General features: G+C 38.4%; 4 protein-coding genes across 8 annotated transcripts; 3 read left to right on the top strand and 1 right to left on the bottom strand.

The window, feature by feature from the left end:
- The first annotated feature begins 351 nt into the window (after positions 1-351).
- LOC109177637 (NAC domain-containing protein 105-like) lies at positions 352-2468 on the top strand. Its single transcript, XM_019327053.1, has 3 exons — positions 352-620; positions 973-1247; positions 1749-2468. The coding sequence occupies exons 1-3, from the start codon at positions 440-442 to the stop codon at positions 2382-2384; spliced, it is 1092 nt and encodes a 363-aa protein (XP_019182598.1). The 5' UTR covers positions 352-439; the 3' UTR covers positions 2385-2468.
- A 5049-nt stretch (positions 2469-7517) lies between these two features.
- LOC109177902 (protein BASIC PENTACYSTEINE6-like) lies at positions 7518-10575 on the top strand. The gene is made up of 3 exons (XM_019327390.1): positions 7518-7640; positions 9190-9232; positions 9335-10575. The coding sequence occupies exons 2-3, from the start codon at positions 9227-9229 to the stop codon at positions 10229-10231; spliced, it is 903 nt and encodes a 300-aa protein (XP_019182935.1). The 5' UTR covers positions 7518-7640; positions 9190-9226; the 3' UTR covers positions 10232-10575.
- A 163-nt stretch (positions 10576-10738) lies between these two features.
- Positions 10739-12745, bottom strand: LOC109177905 (peptidyl-prolyl cis-trans isomerase Pin1-like). Of its 5 annotated transcripts, none has more exons than XM_019327393.1 (3): positions 12332-12743; positions 12090-12145; positions 11628-11956 (listed from the first exon to the last, which is right to left on the bottom strand). In XM_019327393.1, the coding sequence occupies exons 1-2, from the start codon at positions 12660-12662 to the stop codon at positions 12090-12092; spliced, it is 387 nt and encodes a 128-aa protein (XP_019182938.1). In that variant the 5' UTR covers positions 12663-12743; the 3' UTR covers positions 11628-11956. The 5 variants fall into 5 exon arrangements, with proteins under 5 accessions (XP_019182937.1, XP_019182938.1, XP_019182939.1 ...); XM_019327394.1 differs by having other exon boundaries at positions 11628-11916; XM_019327392.1 differs by lacking the exons at positions 11628-11956; positions 12090-12145 and adding an exon at positions 10739-10996 and having other exon boundaries at positions 12332-12739.
- A 2320-nt stretch (positions 12746-15065) lies between these two features.
- Positions 15066-17968, top strand: LOC109177505 (small nuclear ribonucleoprotein SmD3b-like). The gene is made up of 5 exons (XM_019326873.1): positions 15066-15341; positions 16987-17039; positions 17116-17182; positions 17259-17315; positions 17658-17968. Exons 1-5 carry the CDS (start codon positions 15183-15185, stop codon positions 17718-17720), a joined length of 399 nt encoding a protein of 132 aa, XP_019182418.1. The 5' UTR covers positions 15066-15182; the 3' UTR covers positions 17721-17968.
- The last annotated feature ends 1566 nt before the right edge of the window (positions 17969-19534 follow it).

The raw sequence follows: 19534 nt of genomic DNA, 5'->3' as shown, positions 1-19534 counted from the left end.
ATTTGAAAGTAAGGTTGCCGGCACGAGACAACATGATTAGCACACAACACTTTTCCTGCCCTTCTTCTCTTCGATCGGACGCAGACACCACTGTTGACTGTACTGCACGGGAAACTAACCCTTCCAGCACCCTCAATTCTCCAACACCAAAGCCTCATCATCATTTGGTCTTCTTTCCTTTTCATCTATCCCTTCTTCTTCTCCTTCATCACCATTAAAATATTCAACTGTCTCTGAAATCAAATGACCATATGATTGTAGGGCTCATAATTCTTTCCATTCTTCACTTTTCAGGTCTCGTTTTCCAGATATGTTAATTATATATATTGTATGAATTTGATGCAGATATATATGTATGCGTATTGAATAAGCTAGCTAGCACTGTTTGTTAGTTACTGCTACACAGTAGAAGCAAGCTAGCCGGCCAGGCAGTACAGTGATGATAATGGCGGATGCAGCTGCAGATGAATCGTGTGCGGTTCCACCCGGATTTCGATTCCATCCGACGGATGAGGAGCTTGTGGGATACTATCTGAGGAAGAAGATTGCATCGCAGAAAATTGATCTTGACGTTATTAGAGATATTGATCTCTACAGGATTGAACCCTGGGATCTTCAGTGTATGTAATTACCTCTCATCTTTTCTTTCATCCTCCCACCATATATATGTTTTTTCTTTTGTTTTGGATGAGGATGAAACCACCTCCACTATACGACGGTGTAGACTGAATAAATCCCATCTTGTGACCATAACTGGTAAAAAATCACAAGAAGTAAATCAGTTTAAGTTGCCCTGACCAGGCCAACTCAAACCAATAAAACTAATAAACTGCTCGCAGTGGGAGTTGAACTTATTGTAATCTTGTGATTACTGAGTTAAACAATTAACCTATTCAACTTTGCTTCACATTGTAGAGTGGTTACTAGGGTTTCTTGAATATAATTATGGGTGTTTTTGATACATGTATACAGATAAATGTCGGATTGGGTATGAAGAGCAAAACGAGTGGTATTTCTTTAGCCACAAGGATAAGAAGTATCCGACGGGGACGAGGACGAACAGGGCGACTATGGCCGGATTCTGGAAGGCCACAGGGAGAGACAAAGCTGTTTATCATAAATCCAAGATTATTATTGGCATGAGGAAAACCCTTGTTTTCTACAAAGGGAGGGCGCCAAATGGCCGCAAAACTGATTGGATCATCCATGAATACCGACTCGAATCTCAAGACAATTCCCCACCACAGGCAAGTTTATGTTCTCCCGCATCAATCTGTAAAATATAACTCCAAACTAGGTAAATCCTGCCCATATTGTGACCCTAGCTAGCAGGACCATAAAGAGGTGATCAGTTTAGCTTGTTCATAACTGACTAGTTCAAATAAAGAAGGTTAATAGATCAAACCATTCCCTCGGGAGTCGAATTTATCAAGCTAACAGTCCAACCAACTTAGTTTGAGTGACAATGGAAACACTGCAAGCAGCTACAATCGAGGATGTGTACTGAGTAAAGACCCTAGCTAGCAATCACAATAAGGTAAACCCTGTCATGTGACTCTAGAGGCCACAATGAGGTAAACCAGTTTGTTGTCTATGCTCAAATCAAGTAGGCCAATAAGTCGCTCATACTGAGCTGAGATTGAGTCAAACTTGTACTCTTGTTATTATCAAGTCAATATTCTGACCAATTCAAGGTGGTGGAGTCTCATCCATTTGGTAATATAATCTTGATTCTTGAACATTTGCAGGAAGAAGGATGGGTGGTGTGTCGTGCATTCAAGAAAAGAATGCCCGGTCAAACAAGGAGCAATAATGCTGAAACCTGGGAATCTTCAAGAAAACCTAGTAACGATACCTCAGTGACACTGGATCCTGTCGATTATTACATCACCAGTAGCCGACAAACAACGCCGACGACCAGTTTCATTTCATCGTCCCATCACAGTTTCTTGCGCAGCAAGCAAGAGCTCTCATCATCATGCAATAATCTCACCTTCTTCCAATCTCATCAAGACGATCAATTTGTACACCTCCCGGAGCTACAGAGCCCCTCCCACCCTCCGCCGCTTCAAAACCCGGCCACCACCTCTCCGTCAGTGCTGCCGGAAAGTTATAAGTTCCATGGAAGTAACAGAGAAGAAGACGACGATGAGCATAATAATAGAGTGAGTGATTGGAGGGCTCTTGATAAGCTGGTTGCTTCCCAGTTGAACCACGACGATCCTGATGATGATCAGAAGAGATTGAAAAATCAGAACGATTCCGATGTGGGGTTGCTGCTATTGCAGAGCGGTGGAATCTGGGAAGATGGGGATGACGACATTAATGGGTTCTTCTCTTCAAACTCCGACTGTAATATTGGTATTTGCATTTTTGATAAATGAGGGCTATGAACTATATATGATGTTGGTATTATATTTTCGATGTTTATAATGAAGCAGATATATGTAATGTAAAGATTTTGATCAAAAAACATATCGTTCATAAAAAATTCTGAAGCAGCTACACATATGTGTAATCCTTTTAAAGTTTGTATGACAATCTTAACTGAAAATTAAAATATTATAAGAAGGTACACCGACCAACTCGAATTAAGAAAGATAATAAAGGTTGTCATAAGAAATCAAATAATTTAAAATGTTATGGCTATCAAATTAAATGTCAGACTAATTGAGTTGAGTTGCACCTCCTAAATAATATATAGTTTAATTTGTGATAGATTAGAGGAAAACTTAGCGATAGGAATGCAAATGTGTTTTATGATAAATGTTATAATGTTGCATGTAAAAATGTCATATTCTAAAAATAAAAAGTGGTATATATATATATATATATATATATATATATATATATATACTTGTTAAATAAAATTATGTGGAAATTAAAATAATGTGGGCCAATGCCTTGTCTAGCATGCGTGTGTATGTTGTTGCCTTCTATGTTAGCAGCAGCATGCTTGTCGATCTGCTGTTTCTGGTCCTCAAAATTCTTAAATTCACATTTTCACACTTTAGTTAAATCCAGTTTGACTAAAGCCCCACTAAAAAAAATCAAGTAGTCAACTAATCAACGTTTAATTTTACATGAATCATAAAATCAATTATTTGAACAATTCAAAATTTATACTTAAATTATTTTTGTTTAAAAAGAACAATTTGACTAGAGGTATATTTTTTATAGTTTCAACCTTTTTTTTCCCTAGCTGGTAATAGGTTTCTCAATCATCAGTCAATAAAGACCACTGAGTCCTCAACATATTAATTAATTCATATATATTCCTACTACTGACAGATTGAACTAAGAAGGTCAATAGGTTGCTCTCAATCATATCGGGAATCGAACTTATAATCTTTCGTATGTTATTTGACTTTTTGATACACAAGTAGTAGTAGTACGTAGAGAATTTGAAAGCATAAAGTAAATTGTATTAGTATATGTTATTATTTATGATTTAATATGTATTTAATTGTGTACATTTTATAGCTTAGAATATTGATCTAGTCTTAGGCCTATTAGTTAGGTCTCTCTCTTTACTGTATTAATTGTAATCTGAATTCAATTAGTAATCTATCGATCATTCCACAATATCTGGTATCAGTTAGCCAGTAAGAATCCTTTCCCCTCATTTTTCGACTTTCTCTCACCCCTCTCCCTCGACGATGTCGCAGAGCTCCTCCGAGAGAACCCTCACCACCACCACCATCTCCTCCCCAAACACCAACCCAAATTCCCTTACTAGTGCACATCATTTTGTTTCACTCAAGCTTACCAACCACAATTATATATTTTGGCGAACACAAATCATCCCCTTCCTACTCGGCCAAGGCTTGCTTGGGTATGTTAATGACGATCACCCCTGCCCATCGCCGGTTCTGGAGCTTCCCGCCGATGACAACTCCGACGATGCTCTCTCCGTGGCAACGAACCCGACGTACACCGCATGGGTGCAGCAGGATGCCTACATCCTGTCGTTGCTGATCTCCTCCATGTCTGAGGAAGTAATGTACCTGGCTATTGGACAAACCACCTCCCGTGGCGTATGGAAAGCGGCCGAGACGGTGCTCGGCTCAGCGATGCAGGTGCGCAGTCTCAATCTGCTCGGGCAGATTCAATCCTTGCGCCAGGGCGACAACACTCCATCGAAGTACTTGGGGCGCGCACAGCTCTTGGTCGAAGACCTTGCTCTCGCCGATCGGAATATGTCACTGGCGGAGCAGAATCTGTATGTTTTCCAGGGTTGCGGCCAGAGTTCCGGGCTATGGCAGCCTCCCTGGCGGTCACTGGTACGCCGATGTCGATCCCTCAGTGGGCAGATTATTTGCAGGCGCAGCAGTTCGTCCATGCGGATGATTTTCCGTCCTATCAGCCGGCGACGACGGGCGGAGTTCCCTCGGCGTTGTACGCCGGTCGTGGCAGACGACAGCATGGCGACGGCGGAAGGCATTCTCGCGGTGGAGGATGCCGTAGAGGCAATCAGCGTGGCGGTCGTGGCCGAGGGGGAGCCCCGCGTTGCCAAATCTGCCGCCGTCCCAGGCACATGTCGCCGTCGCAGGTGAAGGAGCTGTCTCATCGGAGGCCTCGGCGTGGCTGCCGGGTACTGGAGCCTCAACGCACGCAACTCCCGACTCCGGCGTGATCACGCAATCCGAGGAGTATCATGGTGGCGACGTTCTTCGAGTGGGTAATGGCACAGGTTTGGCGATCTCGCGTGTTGGTCATGCAGTAATTCCGTCGGTTAGTAATCTATCGATCATTCCACAATCTCATGTAGTAGAGAATTTGAAAGCATAAAGTAAATTTTACTCCGTGTTGCTACATTTCTTTAGATTAAATGTTATTAAATACGCGTAGTATTTAAATAGTAGGGTTGTGACATTTTAAAAATAAAGTAATAAGTTTAATTTATTTTCAATATTTATAAAAATGCTTCTGTTACCATGGTATCACCACATTTTTATTTATAATTGATATCGGAAAAAATTTCTTAATTTTTGTTTTTATTTTTGTTTAAATGACTATATATGGAAATTAAACTTGCAATTATTAATGTACAATGGATAAATTTCACCTTGTAACCCTAAGCTGCAAAAGACAACAAGAAGGTAACCCCACCTATGTTTCCATAAATGATCGATTCAAACCAATAAGGTTAAAAGGTTACTACCACGGAATTGTATAAAAAAATTAATAATATAACATTTAATGTGTTATTATACTTTTTTTTTGGAAAGCTAAAAATCAAGCATTATTAAACGGGATTCAAAACGACATAAATACAACTGGATGGGACCTCGTCCCAAGTACGAGAGCCAGACTAGGAACCCATTAATTACCTTCGCCAGGGCGTGAGCAAGTTAGTGTGTTGACAAACTATTCTATAAAGGGAAAATTGTCAAATAGGCCCCTGAACTTTATTCGAAAAGTCAATTAGGCCTTTCAACTTTCAAAAATTACAATAAAACCCATAAACATGTTATTTTGAAGCATTGAAGCCCACAAACCGGTCGGTAACCTGTAATTACAGGTTACCTAGGGTTCCGGCGACCCTTCCATATATAATTTTTCGGCCACAATCACCGACGATATGATTAGCGACCACACACATATTTAACACAGATAAAGCAAATGTACAAATGGAAAGCATAATCATAAAGCCAAGAGAAAATAAGATTATAGTATGTAATCTAATGTAAATCTATGCAAAAGTGATGAAAGGAAATAAAGGAAAATCTCCTGAATCTAGTTGTCTAGGTTTCGAACCCCCTTTCAAAAGAAACAAAAATGAACTTTAAATTTGAAACAGGGATATACCTACGGGCATGCACACGCTCGTGTCTAGAGATGGGCAGTCTTATGGGCGTGGCGCAACCCATGTATAGAGGCGGGCAAGCAGTCTCATGCCCGTGGGACTACTTGTCCGATCCGGATTCCTTCCCTACTGCTTTGAGGCGCTCCTAGCCTTCTCTGATGGGTTCCTTAGCTCCAAACTCAACTAGAAATGCTCAAAACTCTTCAATTCCTTATTTGTGAGTGAATGCGCCTAGGAACAATAATCACACAAATAAGCTTCAATCCATACATGTGTTGGGGCATTTCATGCACAAAATGTGTTAAGTAAGGGGGTAAAATTATGGATAATAAAGCACTTATCATCCATAATTCTCCAAGGACAAACACTGCTAGGGTCATTAGCTTCCTCTCATAATGTCGAGCGCCTCTTTCGGCCACTGAACGAAAGGTCTTCCATTATGCACCATCCTAGAACAAGGGGATAACCTCCACACATTCCGAGCGATTGAGCACCACACCAAGGCATGGTCTATCGTCTCGCCCACCTCCTAGCAACATGGGCATCCCGTGTCAACCTCAACTACTCTGGAGCGAAGGTTCAACTTAACCGAGAGAATACACCTCGTCGACCCTCCATAAGAAGATCTTCAACCTTAGCGGAATCTCCAAGTTCCAGGGCATACTCCAATCATTGAAAACACCACAAAATGGACTACAGTTATCCCATGGGGTGCTTGTAGTCATCTTTGACTGAATATTGGCCTCTGGGATATGTTTCTTAGTACCAAACATTCTCTTGCATAGGGTTGATTGGGATCTTCAATATCTGCTCGATTTCCCGTGACTCCAACATGTCTCTCAAGAGGTCGATATCCTAGGTCTCACCATATGGCCCAAAGAAGGAGGCCACCGAAACATCCTCGAGCTGGGCATGCGTCACAATTTCCACCCACGGATTTGCAACATCAAGTAACCACGGCGTCCCCCACACTCGAGTCGTTGTTCCCTTACCAATACGTCTTTCCAGCATGTCGCACAGAAGCTGTTGCCCTACCATGACACTCCTCTAATAGTAGTTGGGGTCACTGCCAATGGAGACCTTCAGAAAGGTTGTGTTGGCATAGTATTTGGCCTTGAGAACTCTTGCCACTAGAGCGTTGGGTGCGTCAAGAAGTCGCCAGCTTTGTTTGGCAACGAAAGTAATGTTGAAGTTGTGTATGTCCTTGAAACCCAACCCACCCACCTTTTTCGGAGTGCATAACTGATCCCCAAGCAAACCAATGAATGCCCTCGTTACCAGTTCCCCCACCCTCTACCAATAATTGTTTATAATCCTTTCGGGGTCCTATTATAAAATTAAATATTATTAAAGTGTATTGCTATATGCATTTAGTGCATACAGCAGACAAATATTCAAGTATTGAACCATCTGTCTGTATCTCATCTCTCGTGGAGGACCAATCCAAAGTACTGGATTCTCATTTCGTCGGAGCCTAACAACGGATCCACTGCCCTAAACACATTCACTGGACATCGTTTTATCTCATTTAGAAAAAAATAAAAATAAACACTTTACTTCTTACTTGGGTCGGGTGCTTCTTATTTGGGTCGACCACTCGGCCCGATACAAACATGCAGTATAGTATAGACTTAAAGATAATATTATAATTAGGGTTTAATCACAACACGTGGTGTTATTTAAAATTTAAAAAAAATAATAAAAAAAATCCAGCGTCTTTCAGACAAAAAATACGCTTCTCTCGCATCGAATCTCTCGACTCTGCTTTGCTTCTAATCCAAAGTCCAAACTCTCTCTCGCTGAGCTCCCTTCAGCTCTCTCCTCCCTCTCGGTAAGCTCTGTATCCTTCACTCTGAAACGGCATTTTCCCGATCCGTGTTTGCTCCTTTTCATTTTTTTCCGATTTCGGTCTGGATTTGAGTATGTACGAATGTGTTTGTGTTCGTATGTAATTTGTTTTGTCCGGTTTATAGACACTAGATTCCGATCGATCTCGCATGCTTACCTGAAATGATCTCTGTTGGCTTGGTCTGTTCCGATCTCCGATTACTCTTCTTCTTAACACCAAGGTTTTGAGAATTTGAGCTAAAACGAGAAGAAATGAGTTTTGTTAGTGAAGGTTAATCTTAAACTTGGTAGATGTGAAAATGTGTGTTTGGATTCAGCTCCATAGCTCTTAGAAGTGGGGAGAACTACTATTTCCCCTTTTCTTCTTGCTCTTAATTTGCTTGGTTCTGTCTTTTTGGCAAATGAAGTTGTTGCTGCTGCTTGGAACAATGGACATAATATGGGTAAAGCTCATAATTGCTTGTGTGTAAGTGTACACTAGTTATTATTTGTGCAGATATGGTAGATTAAGGTATCTAAGTAATGAAGAGTAACTTCATCTCTAGCCAAATTTAGTGCAAAGCCATAGCATAGATTCAGGTCAGCCACAGCATAGATTCGGGTTTTTAAGTAATTGATATTTGTTTGATATCTTGCCAAATTTAGAGTAAAGCCTTATCTTGAACGGTTGAGGATCAAACATCAGCTTTCTAACCAAGTTTAAGTCTTGCCGGCACAGTCAGCCTTGTATTAGATGCCTACTGGGAAATCGGGAAATGGAGATAGCTGGTTTGGGTGAGATCTGATAGAGGTTCACATGATGAGAGTTGGGTAGAAGAACCGAAGGAGAGTAGTCTACTTGTCTATTCTACTAAAGTTTCAGTGAAATCAATGTTAGCTATTGACTACTTCTCTATGATTACTGAACTGGGAAAAAATGGTGTGAAGCATGACATAATTGTCCATGCTTTACGAACACAACTGATTCTTACAGCCCAAATGACAGATGTGGATGACTTAATAATGGCAATGGCGAAATATCTTTCATTTTCCATCCATTGATATTTCTGGTATCGTCATACTTTTGTGCTTGAAATATGGAGATCTCTCCAGTTTCAACTGAAAAGGTGGAGACTAAAATCCCTGAAGAGAAAAGAAGCCATAGGTCCAATGAAGTAGTTTAGAATGCTTAGGAATGTTGGGTGCTAAGATCGGTGCCTGTTAGCTGTGTCCTCCATTACTCGTTATTGGTACAGAAGGAAAGATTCATTTTTTATCATCCAATAGTTGAGTTTGCTTCATCTAATTATTTCCACAAATCTTGTGCCTCCTGAGTAGTAATCAAGAACAATTGGTTGAATTCAGTGCTCAGTGTTATACGGTGAATTGTTTGTAAAAGGTTGTTAAATGTTCAAGATCGTGCTACTTTACTTGTAACATAAAAGAAGTCTGGTGTGCATTCCTAAGTGGACCAAGTTTCTATTCTAATCATATGGAGCTGGGAGCTATAATTTAAGGAGTATTTAAAATGTTTTTTTTTTCTTCTTCTGCAGGAACAGCCAAATCTTAGATGGATTTCCCATCCCATTAATGATGGTATAACCTTGTCCTTCTTTTTACTATGTGAAACTCAAACTCTTAATTTTATTTTATTTTATTTAACACCTGAAATACACTAACTTTTTGCTTTAATCAAAGGACCACAACAACTTGACTATAAAGGCATATATGGCCATCATGGCCGAGAGGGATGCTGCCATCCGAGAGCGGAACATGGCTCTTGAGGAGAGGAAGAGGGCTTTTGCTGAGAGAGACATGGCAATGCTGCAGAGGGATGCTGCAATTGCAGAGTGCAATGCAGCAATACAGGAACGCGATGAGGCCATTTCTGCCCTTCATTTGCAAGAGAGCTCGATGAATGAACACAATTTTGTTCCCGAGTCACCAGGAAATAGAATAGTAAGTGAAGCAAAGCATATTCATTACCAGCAGCAGATGCATCACATGATTGACAGTACTGCTTACGATCCAGCTGAAACTCTCGCAATTGACCCCGCAAGAGTTGCTGATCTTACTAATGAAAATGCCAAGCCTAGGAGGGTAAGACAAACAAAAGAAAGCAAACCAATGTCAGCCAAGAGGCCAAGGGCTGGTAAAAGAACAGCAGAGAGTTTGAATAGGCAGGTAATTTCTACATCTGATGATTGCAGTAATGGGAATGATTTGGACAATGATGAGGAAAGGAATAAGCAGCATGAGACATGGAAAGAGAATTTGGGTTTGAACCAAATTAATTTTGACGAGTCTGCAATGCCAGTTCCTGTTTGCTCCTGTACTGGAACACCCCAGCCATGCTACAAATGGGGAAGTGGTGGGTGGCAATCAGCTTGTTGCACGACTTCCATATCCATGTACCCACTACCACTAGTATCAAACAAGCGCTATTCCCGAGTTGGTGGCAGAAAGATGAGTGGTGGTGCCTTCAGTAAATTGCTGAATCGCCTTGCTGCTGAGGGTTATGACCTCTCTGTTCCTCTTGATCTGAAGGACCACTGGGCTAAGCATGGCACTAATCGGTACAGCACAATAAAATAGCACATGAACAACAGATTATGGCATTGTGCTGGAAGAATCCATAGATTGTCTGGTGCAAAGAAACTATACTGCTTATAGATGATGATGATGATGATGATAAGCTGCAAAGAATTTTTGAGATTTTCTGTGCTCCAAAGACAAGGTTGGCCTCTCAGAACACTTACATTTGATATTCTCCTGGTATTGTTGTATTTTATTTCGGGCATACTGAATACTGTAAAAATATAACCTTGATAGTATATCAAGTAATTAAAGAAATGAACATGGAGATATTCCTGATATGTTATAATTACAGAATATGAATATAGAGATACTCTCTATGAACTTCAAAATGTACCTTTGAAGAGTATAACTAGCTTAGTCTCTGCTGCCCTGTGCTTTTTATTATTATTATTATTTTATATTTTAATATGGAGTATTATTTTTATAGAATTTTAGCTTACGACATTTATTATAATCGTGTAGCTATAAACTAAAATAAATAATTGACATTTAGTAATATAGCTGTTAGTGTAGGCATAAAACTTAGAAGGTTTCCTGTATTAAAATCAAATATCATATCTATGTCTTTCTTAATGTGTTTGATAAATGATAAACAAACTATTACTTCACCATGTCACTGAAGCATATGGCTCATCCATCAACCTGTTCTCATGATAATGTGAGAACCGCTATCAGTATCCACAATGTCACTTATCTCACCAACCTTTAGCGCATATGTTGCAGCTTCAAAAGGTTTCTGCATCTGACCCCTCCCAAATTTACCTGCATAGAAATAGTGAAGAATGTTATGCGTGAATCATTAATGATGAAGACCACTTGGTCTCTACAATTCTGCAAATTATGAATGTCATACAAATATATATATGTATGCAAACTAAATCGTCTGAGGACCTAATGGAAGGCATTTGACTTAAGAAATTCGATTATACTTACTGCGTGATCGGTATATAATACTGAAAGCAAAAAAGGATTTAAGTGGTAACAACATTCAGCATCCAAAGATGAAAAATACATTGATACAAACACAGACATATGCACACATGACATGTGTTAAGTTGCCAACTCAGAAAATATATGAATTGAATGTTCTTTGTTTTTTTCCTAGAGGACATTTAACTAGATGAGTTTAGTCTTGCTATAAAATCCCTCTAGATTGTGTATTATGCTCCATACCTTACTTTTCACTGTCATGCACAGGGCTGAAATCAGCATCTTAGATGCGAAATATAGTTCAGCATCAAATAAACCAAATGAGCATTCAAGATTCACCTTTACTTTTCGAAGTATTGTTCTTGAAAAAAAAAACAGTAAATAAAGGAGCCTGCTCAATAGCTTATCTTCTAAAATTAAGACAGGAGTCTTTAAAAACATTGGCAACAATTCTTTTATACAATAAGAACATTGCATAATAGCTTCATTGTTATTAAGTCACAAGATAACTGCACCCTATACAATAGTATTCTTTCCTTTGGTTACACCAAATACTGATTCAACAATGCCAATAAGAATGACTAAGTTGGGGTGAGCCACTGTAATGCTCCAGAGTGAATTATCTAGGTGCTGAAGTGGAGAGTGTGTGAATTAAGCGGGAAGAATTTGAAGAAGGAAAGAGCCACTGAGAGAAATTGCTAGCAATGACTAATGCATTTGTTGATTGTCCTTTGATTTTATTTTGGCAGTTTCTGAAAGGCAAATATCCCATTTTAGCAATGTTTAGAACATCTGAACATGGATTCTCCAAAAAAAAAAAAAAGAACATCTGAACATGGCATAACATCTTTCAACACAATAGTAGTATAGGCAACAAGCAGTATAGGCAAAAAGCAATTCCAGGAAGGTTTCAGCATTTTATTACCTAAGAGATGTACAAAAAGCAACAGCATAAATCAAGTTCGACAATCATAAATTTGTCTGCAGTTTCCAGAAGATTATACACGCAATCCAGCTTACAGCTCCTAATTTCGCTAATTTATTCGCTCTTCTGAGTATAAACACACACATAATGCGCGAATGAAAAGACAGAGCATGTGCATAAAAAGAAGCGAAATTCATGCAGATATTGAAAGCGATTGGAGTAAGTTAGTGAAGGTTACAGACCGAGATCGCCGCCGCGCTTGGCGGAACTGCAATCGGAGTAGCGGGAGGCTATGTCCTTGAAGTCGGCCTTGCCGGAGACGAGGTCTTCGCGAAGGGATTTGAGCTGAGCAACGGCGTCTTCTCTGGTCCTTTTGCAGATGGCGTGTCCTTCCGGATCTTTCCACGACGCCTTGCGACGCGAGCCCTGATGCTTTATCAGTACGTGCGAAGCCCTAACCTTGTCGCCGGAACCGGAGGACGACGACATCTCGGTCTTCCTCTTGACCTTCTCCGCTCGATCCGTAGACGTCACCGAATCATTCTTCCTCTTCCGATCTGAATCCGTTTTCATAGATGGTGTTGAGTTTTTGAGCGTTCACTTCGTCTGAGGCAGTCTTCTTTTTTCCCTCCACAAAATGACGCTGTTAGTTGAGTTCCTTTACCTTCAGCACTACGGAATTACGGATTACTGGAAACAATTCTTTTCTTTTGCTTCCCTTATTCATTCTCAAGCACTACTATTAATAATCATTTCCATTCCACCCTAGTATCAAATATATTAAATACTTTCATCAAAACCCATTACAATTATCAAGTATTTGATATCCATTCCGATTCCGATTCCGATTCCGATTCCGATTCTTATATGCGAACCAAACACACCCTTATTTTCACCTAGAAATTAGGAATTAAGTCAATAGAATATGATTTTCTTCTTTTTCTAAATATTGCCTACTAAATTATTGAGTTAAGTATATGTAGAATATGATTCTTCTCCCAAATGTAAAATATGATTCTTGATTTTATAATTGATAGAGAATATTCTTCAAGTACATCTCTTTCTACACACCGTACATATGCTCGATATACGGTCAGGTCACAGATAGAAACTAGGACCGACCTTTCCCTGACCTTAGGCATGATATTCCCGACCTAAGCGCTATAACCAATCTAGCTAAAGATTGCAGTAACGTTCCGTTACTTAGGGACCGACCCCGATCAGTTCAGATCGGAACAACCATCTCGAACAAGGCTACTTGAGAATTTGGACTTTGATTTCATGTTTTAACCCAGTTTCATCTTAGTGAACGATTAGAAATCTAAGCGCATATGGCTACCTAGGCGTTGTTCCCGAGCCCACCAGCTACATGTGCGACATTTGGCAATCATGCTGAGAGCTCGGCATGTGTCTCCTTCCCACCGCTATAAATACCATTTAATGCTAATTTGGGGGGGGGGGGGGGGGGGGGGGGGTGTTACTTTTGGCCTCTTTCACCTACTACATTATAGCTCGTAACTCTCTGATCTTGTGCTATTAACCGAGCTAGGGATTAAAACCAACAAGCTGACTAATTTAGGATCTCCTTACAATCCGACCCTAATATTCATACGTATTAGTGAATACCTCTGTATTTGCCACATCAATAATTTATCAAGTCATTTGGTATTATGCATTGGAATGGCTCAAACCAATAAGGTTAATAAACAGCTCTTACGGGAAGTCAAACTTAAAACATTATGGTTTTAAATTATCAATTTGGTGTTTTCAATTTTTTTTTTTATCAATTTGGTTATAATTGTCCGATTTTTTTATATAATAAATGACATTTAATTATCTATTACTTTTTAAATCATACTCCTTACCACAAAATGTGAAATTTCCTTGGCCCAAGGTTCTCACACCCCGGACGACAAGATCTAAAGTAAATCACATTGACTCAACTGCTCGTTAGGTGAAATTACCAAGTGCCCACAAAACCTTACATTAGGTTAAACTCTCATATTGTGATTGTAAAGGATTGATCTAGTGATCTTATATCATTGTCTACAATTTACTACTCATTATAAACCAATTGAACTACATGTATGGGCTAGTAAATCATACTCATATTTGGCTATTGTGATATTTATTACACACGGGACGGACTCATAAAATCTAATGAGTATAGGTGAAGTTTAAATGACATTAGAAATGTCCATGACAAAATATAAAAAAAACACTCATAATAATGTTCAAATGCAAAATACATTATAAATTATAACATAATGTTTTTGATAGACTAAATGATAGTTAGGAGCGAAAAACATTTTAAAATGCTATAAAAATATTTATAACAAAATATGAAACATAATCAATTAGATAAAACAATTTGAATAGAAAAGACACTATATTCATAAATATTTTTTAATTTTAATTTCTTTTAATTAGATAAACTTTAAATTTTTCTAAATTAATTTGAACACAATGAAGTTTAATATAAATTTATATACTACATTAATTAAATGATATGATTCATCAAAAGTAGAGTAAAAAATATTTAATTTATCTTGTGAAGAAATGAAAGAAGTAAAGTAAAAAGGAAAAGCTAAGGGCAAGTGCTACTAGCAGGTAAGATTCAAACCTATGACATAGGTTATTTAACATTAAGTTTAGAATTTCAACCAACTAAACTACTCAAATATTTGATAATTTATACATAAATATAGATTAATATATATAAGTTAATGTTATATGTGCATATATATACATATTATATATACATATATATATAAGGGGGTGGGATAGATGAAGGGGGCAGCTGTTCCCACTCGGGTCCGCCCTTGCTTTCATGATGTATAGTTTATTAGGGGTTATTATGTTAATTTTCAGACTCGAGAGATTTAAACATAATTAAACCCAAAACAAGGGGTGTTGTGTAATTTTCAATAATTCATGTGCAAAATTATAAATTAAGAAAATAGAAAACAGTTCGATAAATTTATCCATCGGTAAAACGGCGCAAATTGACGTCGTCCCTGACTTGCTCGCTCACAGGCTTACAGCACTAGGTTTTTCTCTCGGAGTAAAAGTCCCGGCGAAAGAGCAGTGACGATGAGTAGGAGCTTGGGGATCCCGGTGAAGCTTCTCCACGAGGCGACGGGGCACATTGTGACGGTGGAGATGAAGAGCGGCGAGCTCTACAGAGGAAGCATGGTGGAGTGCGAGGACAACTGGAATTGCCAGCTCGAGAGCATCACTTACACAGCTAAAGTACACTTCCATCTTATCTGCTTTTAATCTTTCGATATTTATTCTGTTATTGCCTTTCAATGAGTGCTTCTTGTTTGATGGAGTATTCTTAAACCCTAAACCCTACATAATTTTTTATTTTATTTTTTGTTTGTAATTTGTGAGCTTCGAATTCTGCATCATTTCCGATATCAGCTTAATATGTTCTGTTTGGAATGCGGATGTTAGAAACTAAATTACTATACATTATCTGTAATTTTGATTTTTGAATAAAAGTTTACAAGTCAGATATAAGAAGCTTTAAGGGATAAAGTCTAACTGTAATTGCTCCATATGAGTGTCGGGACTAAATTTTAATATCATGCAGAATACTAGTGGAATTGCTCAACCACAAACAACCTTAGGGTGCTACAAGTTTCAACCTTGTTAGAGATTGAAAAATAAATGAATTCAGTTACTAACAAAGAAGCAGAGCTTAGGGATAACAAATTCTCTTATCAAAAGTTTAGGGAAAACATTATAATTCCACAGTTTTTAATCCAGGGGTGTCTGGCACAAGGATTTTAGTTGGAAAAGATTTTTAATGTTATGAGGAAATATCTGTGAAGTTTCTAGTGTATGTCTCAGATCATTGTTTGTGTGGACAATCTACATTCTTAGGGTTTTAAAACCGTTGCTGATGGGATAGAAAAAATGTAATTCATCAAGTGCTTGTTTTGTTGATTGTAATTTATAGTTTTATAACTTGGTTTTGGATGCAAACCCCTAGGATAGTTATCAATGACCTAGCACCTTTTTTAGGAACAACCTTGTCTCCCACAAATCAAAGGAGAAGAACAATATACCAAGCAATCAACAATGGAGTTTGCATGAGATAGGCAAGAAGAGATGGGTGTTTTAAGGCAAATTAAAAAGAAACAAAATCTTTATTCATCATTCAATAAGCCAAAAGATCCAAAAACAATACAAATTTAGGGTATTTATAGGCATACTTACCCTAGTTAGGAATAAATAAATAAGCTAATTACTAACAAAGCAACTTAAACACTCACTGTGCATGAGCAGAAACTTTACACTTGGTTTTGACCATGATAACTTGTGAATCTTTTCAAACTCAAAACATGAAAGTCATAGAGGATTCTCCAAGCTTTTCTATAGAGTTTTGAATCACCTCAATCCGACTTCACATGAGAGAGATATGACCAAAATATTGACACGTGCAAATTTTCTTTCAAATTTGGCAAGTAGCAGGTCTAAACTCTTCCATTTTAGCAAGTGTTGTCTTTTAGAGATTTTGCACCTCTAACCATGGTTGGACAGCATCTCCTTCTATTAAATTCTCTTCCTTCAAGCCCAATTGCACATTTGCACATAATTAAATTATACAACTGGTTCTTCATTGGGCTTACTAGACTTGTTTTCCACTTGGGCCAAGTCTTTGGGCTCTTCTTTAATAATTTTTTATCCAAGAGAATCCATCTTGAATATAAAAGAACTTGATCCAACTTGGGCTACTTGCCCCTCATCAGTAAACTGGTCTGTTATGTAGCCTGAGTGGATTAATCCCTTAAGTTTCGTTCACATAGTGAACTTTCATGACTTGCAAAGATGTTTGATATGTAGTATCTATCTAAATGTAAAGTAATCCTTGGATTCAAAATTGCAGGATGGAAGAGTTTCACAACTTGAGCATGTTTTTATTCGAGGCAGCAAAGTCAGGTGATAATCATTATTTTCCAGACTTGTTTAATTGCGCTTAAGAGAATTTATTCTTAATGGTATTGATGTTTACCAGGTTCATGATAATTCCTGATATGCTTAAGAATGCTCCTATGTTCAAGCGTCTAGAAGCTAAAATCAAGGTACTTTCATCATCAACCTTGTTTACTTGCCTTTTTTTTTACCGGGTTGCTAATGTTTGGTTTTCCTCTTTTGCAGGGCAAAGGTACATCACTTGGAGTTGGACGGGGACGTGCTATTGCTATGCGGGCCAAAGTGAGTGATGAATTTTTTTAGTCTTTTCTAATTAGTACTATGACTGTGTTGTTTTCATGGGTAACTATGTGATTATATGAAACAATCCCTTTAGTGTGAAACTAGATAAAATAGTCACATCGGATACTAGCAGTTTCTAATGACCCTTTATGGCCTGATTGGCTGGTGCTAGTTATAATGAGTTGACTCTAAAACTGTTTGTTAGCATGAAGCTGAAATAATGTAACTTAAAAAATTAGAGGTGGTATATTCTTGCTAAAATAATTGTTGCATTTAGATCTCTTTTCATCAGACCTTTCTTCTCTACCCAATGTGGCTTACAATTTTGCTTCTTGTTTCCAGGCACAGGCCGCTGGTCGTGGTGCTGCACCTGGCAGAGGTGTTGTGCCACCTGTAAGGAGGTGACCGCACTAAAGTGGATTTGATTTGCTCTGTTTTTAGTGTTGTGTATCTACTGTAATCTTTGTGTTGGAATTTACTTAGTTTTGTTGTTATGTGAACATAAAAAAGTTAGATATACAGTTCTAACTGATTTTCTAGTTCTAGTAACAATTGAGATATCTGGTGTGTGAGTTTTTGGATTCCTCAACCTTGACTTTTAAACGTGTAGGTTTCATTCAATTTGCAAACATCTTACATTTGCCCTCTGGTTATTCCACCATGGATTACTTCCTTTCCTTGTAAATATCTGTGATGTCATCATCTACTGAGTGAATCGTGTGAATATGTTATGTGCTAAGGTTGTAGAACATTGATCAGTTGAGCAATAAGCTAAATTATAAATATGCTCAAGCATCTATGGGTATTCAGGCTTTAGTGCCTTTTTACCACTGTAGCAGTCTGATTATATTATGTTTGAATTGGTTTCTTAGTCAAGATGCAGGAGCCATTGTCCAAGAGTTGTCAATTCAGTGCAATAGTTCATTGCTAGCTGTAGATGTTTTGCAATTAAATGAGCTCACCCTTTGACCCACTTTGCTTTATCTGGACATGCATGTAGAAGAACCAGGTAAGTGGAAAAGCTATTAATATTACTAAACATACAACATTCGGTACGAGGATCAACCCTCTCCGGGGTTTAAAGATTTGATCATTTGTCAAAAGGATCAGGTTAGTAGTGGGATGGTCGGTTCAGATTGTGTGGTGAGAACACACGAAAGCCTAGTAATAGTTCTGACTACTACAATTCAATCCACTTAATGTGCTTCATAGATTGTGTTCCTTGCCTAACGTAGGATCGCAGAGACAAAGTAGAGCAGAGAAAGGGACTGGTAGCAGTTGGTGTGGTCAAGGTGAACAGTTTCCGCCATACACAGGTATGAACCAATGCTGGATTTACATTATATGTGTTGATCATTCTTAGGCCCAATAGCGCCATGTGGAGGTTGGCAAGGGTTAAACATTTAGCATTGATTAGTGGTTATCAAGGTGTGCTAAAAAGTACCACACTGTCTTGTCTCCCTCTCCCTATTGTGCTGTAACAATCAGATAATTGAGTAATGATATACGTACTAAGGTACCCACTCCCTGTACTAGCCATTTACTCGTATTTTTCTTCAAGGTTGTTGAGTATTAGGTACCAATCAGTAGTCTACGGACTACGGTTGAGTTGGGTACATGTACATCATAAATAAACGTTGTAATTTGATGTACTGTGGGAAAATAGGATTAAGTAGTAGTACTAGAATATAGGATTAAGTAGCACTTGAAAATGAATGAATTAACTGTATGGGATTGAATGAAATTGCTTTGTTCTTCGATGGCTTAGAAGATGGTGGAGAAGGCAAGAATGCCATTTGGTATACTCCAATGAATTTTCAGCATTACACGGTTGAATATTTAACTTAAACTCAATGAGTATTGTAGTGATGATGGGATAATACTATTCGTACTTAGCGAATAAGTGACATAGCCGCGCAATCATCTTGCGTTCATGGCAGAGCAATTGGTTTGCATTTTGTTGTTGTTGATAATCCAGATTTTTCGGTGTCATCAGACTATATTCTAGATTCCATGAACTTGTCCTAGGTTCATGATAAGGTAAATCAAGTTTATCTAGCTTTGAAACTCAACACCAAACTTTACACTTTTACGCACAGAGAGTTTAATCTAAATCCAAACCCAAACTCTCAATGTTCGTGGCAGGAATCAAACTCCTTGTTTTTGGAAGTAAATTTTAAGTGAAACTTTTTATCTATTAGATTAAAGTCTTAGAGGCA

This window comes from Ipomoea nil, unplaced genomic scaffold (genome assembly GCF_001879475.1).
Source record: "Ipomoea nil cultivar Tokyo-kokei standard unplaced genomic scaffold, Asagao_1.1 scaffold0805, whole genome shotgun sequence".
Taxonomy (NCBI): Eukaryota; Viridiplantae; Streptophyta; class Magnoliopsida; order Solanales; family Convolvulaceae; genus Ipomoea; species Ipomoea nil.
This window is presented reverse-complemented; position numbering and strand designations above follow the sequence as displayed.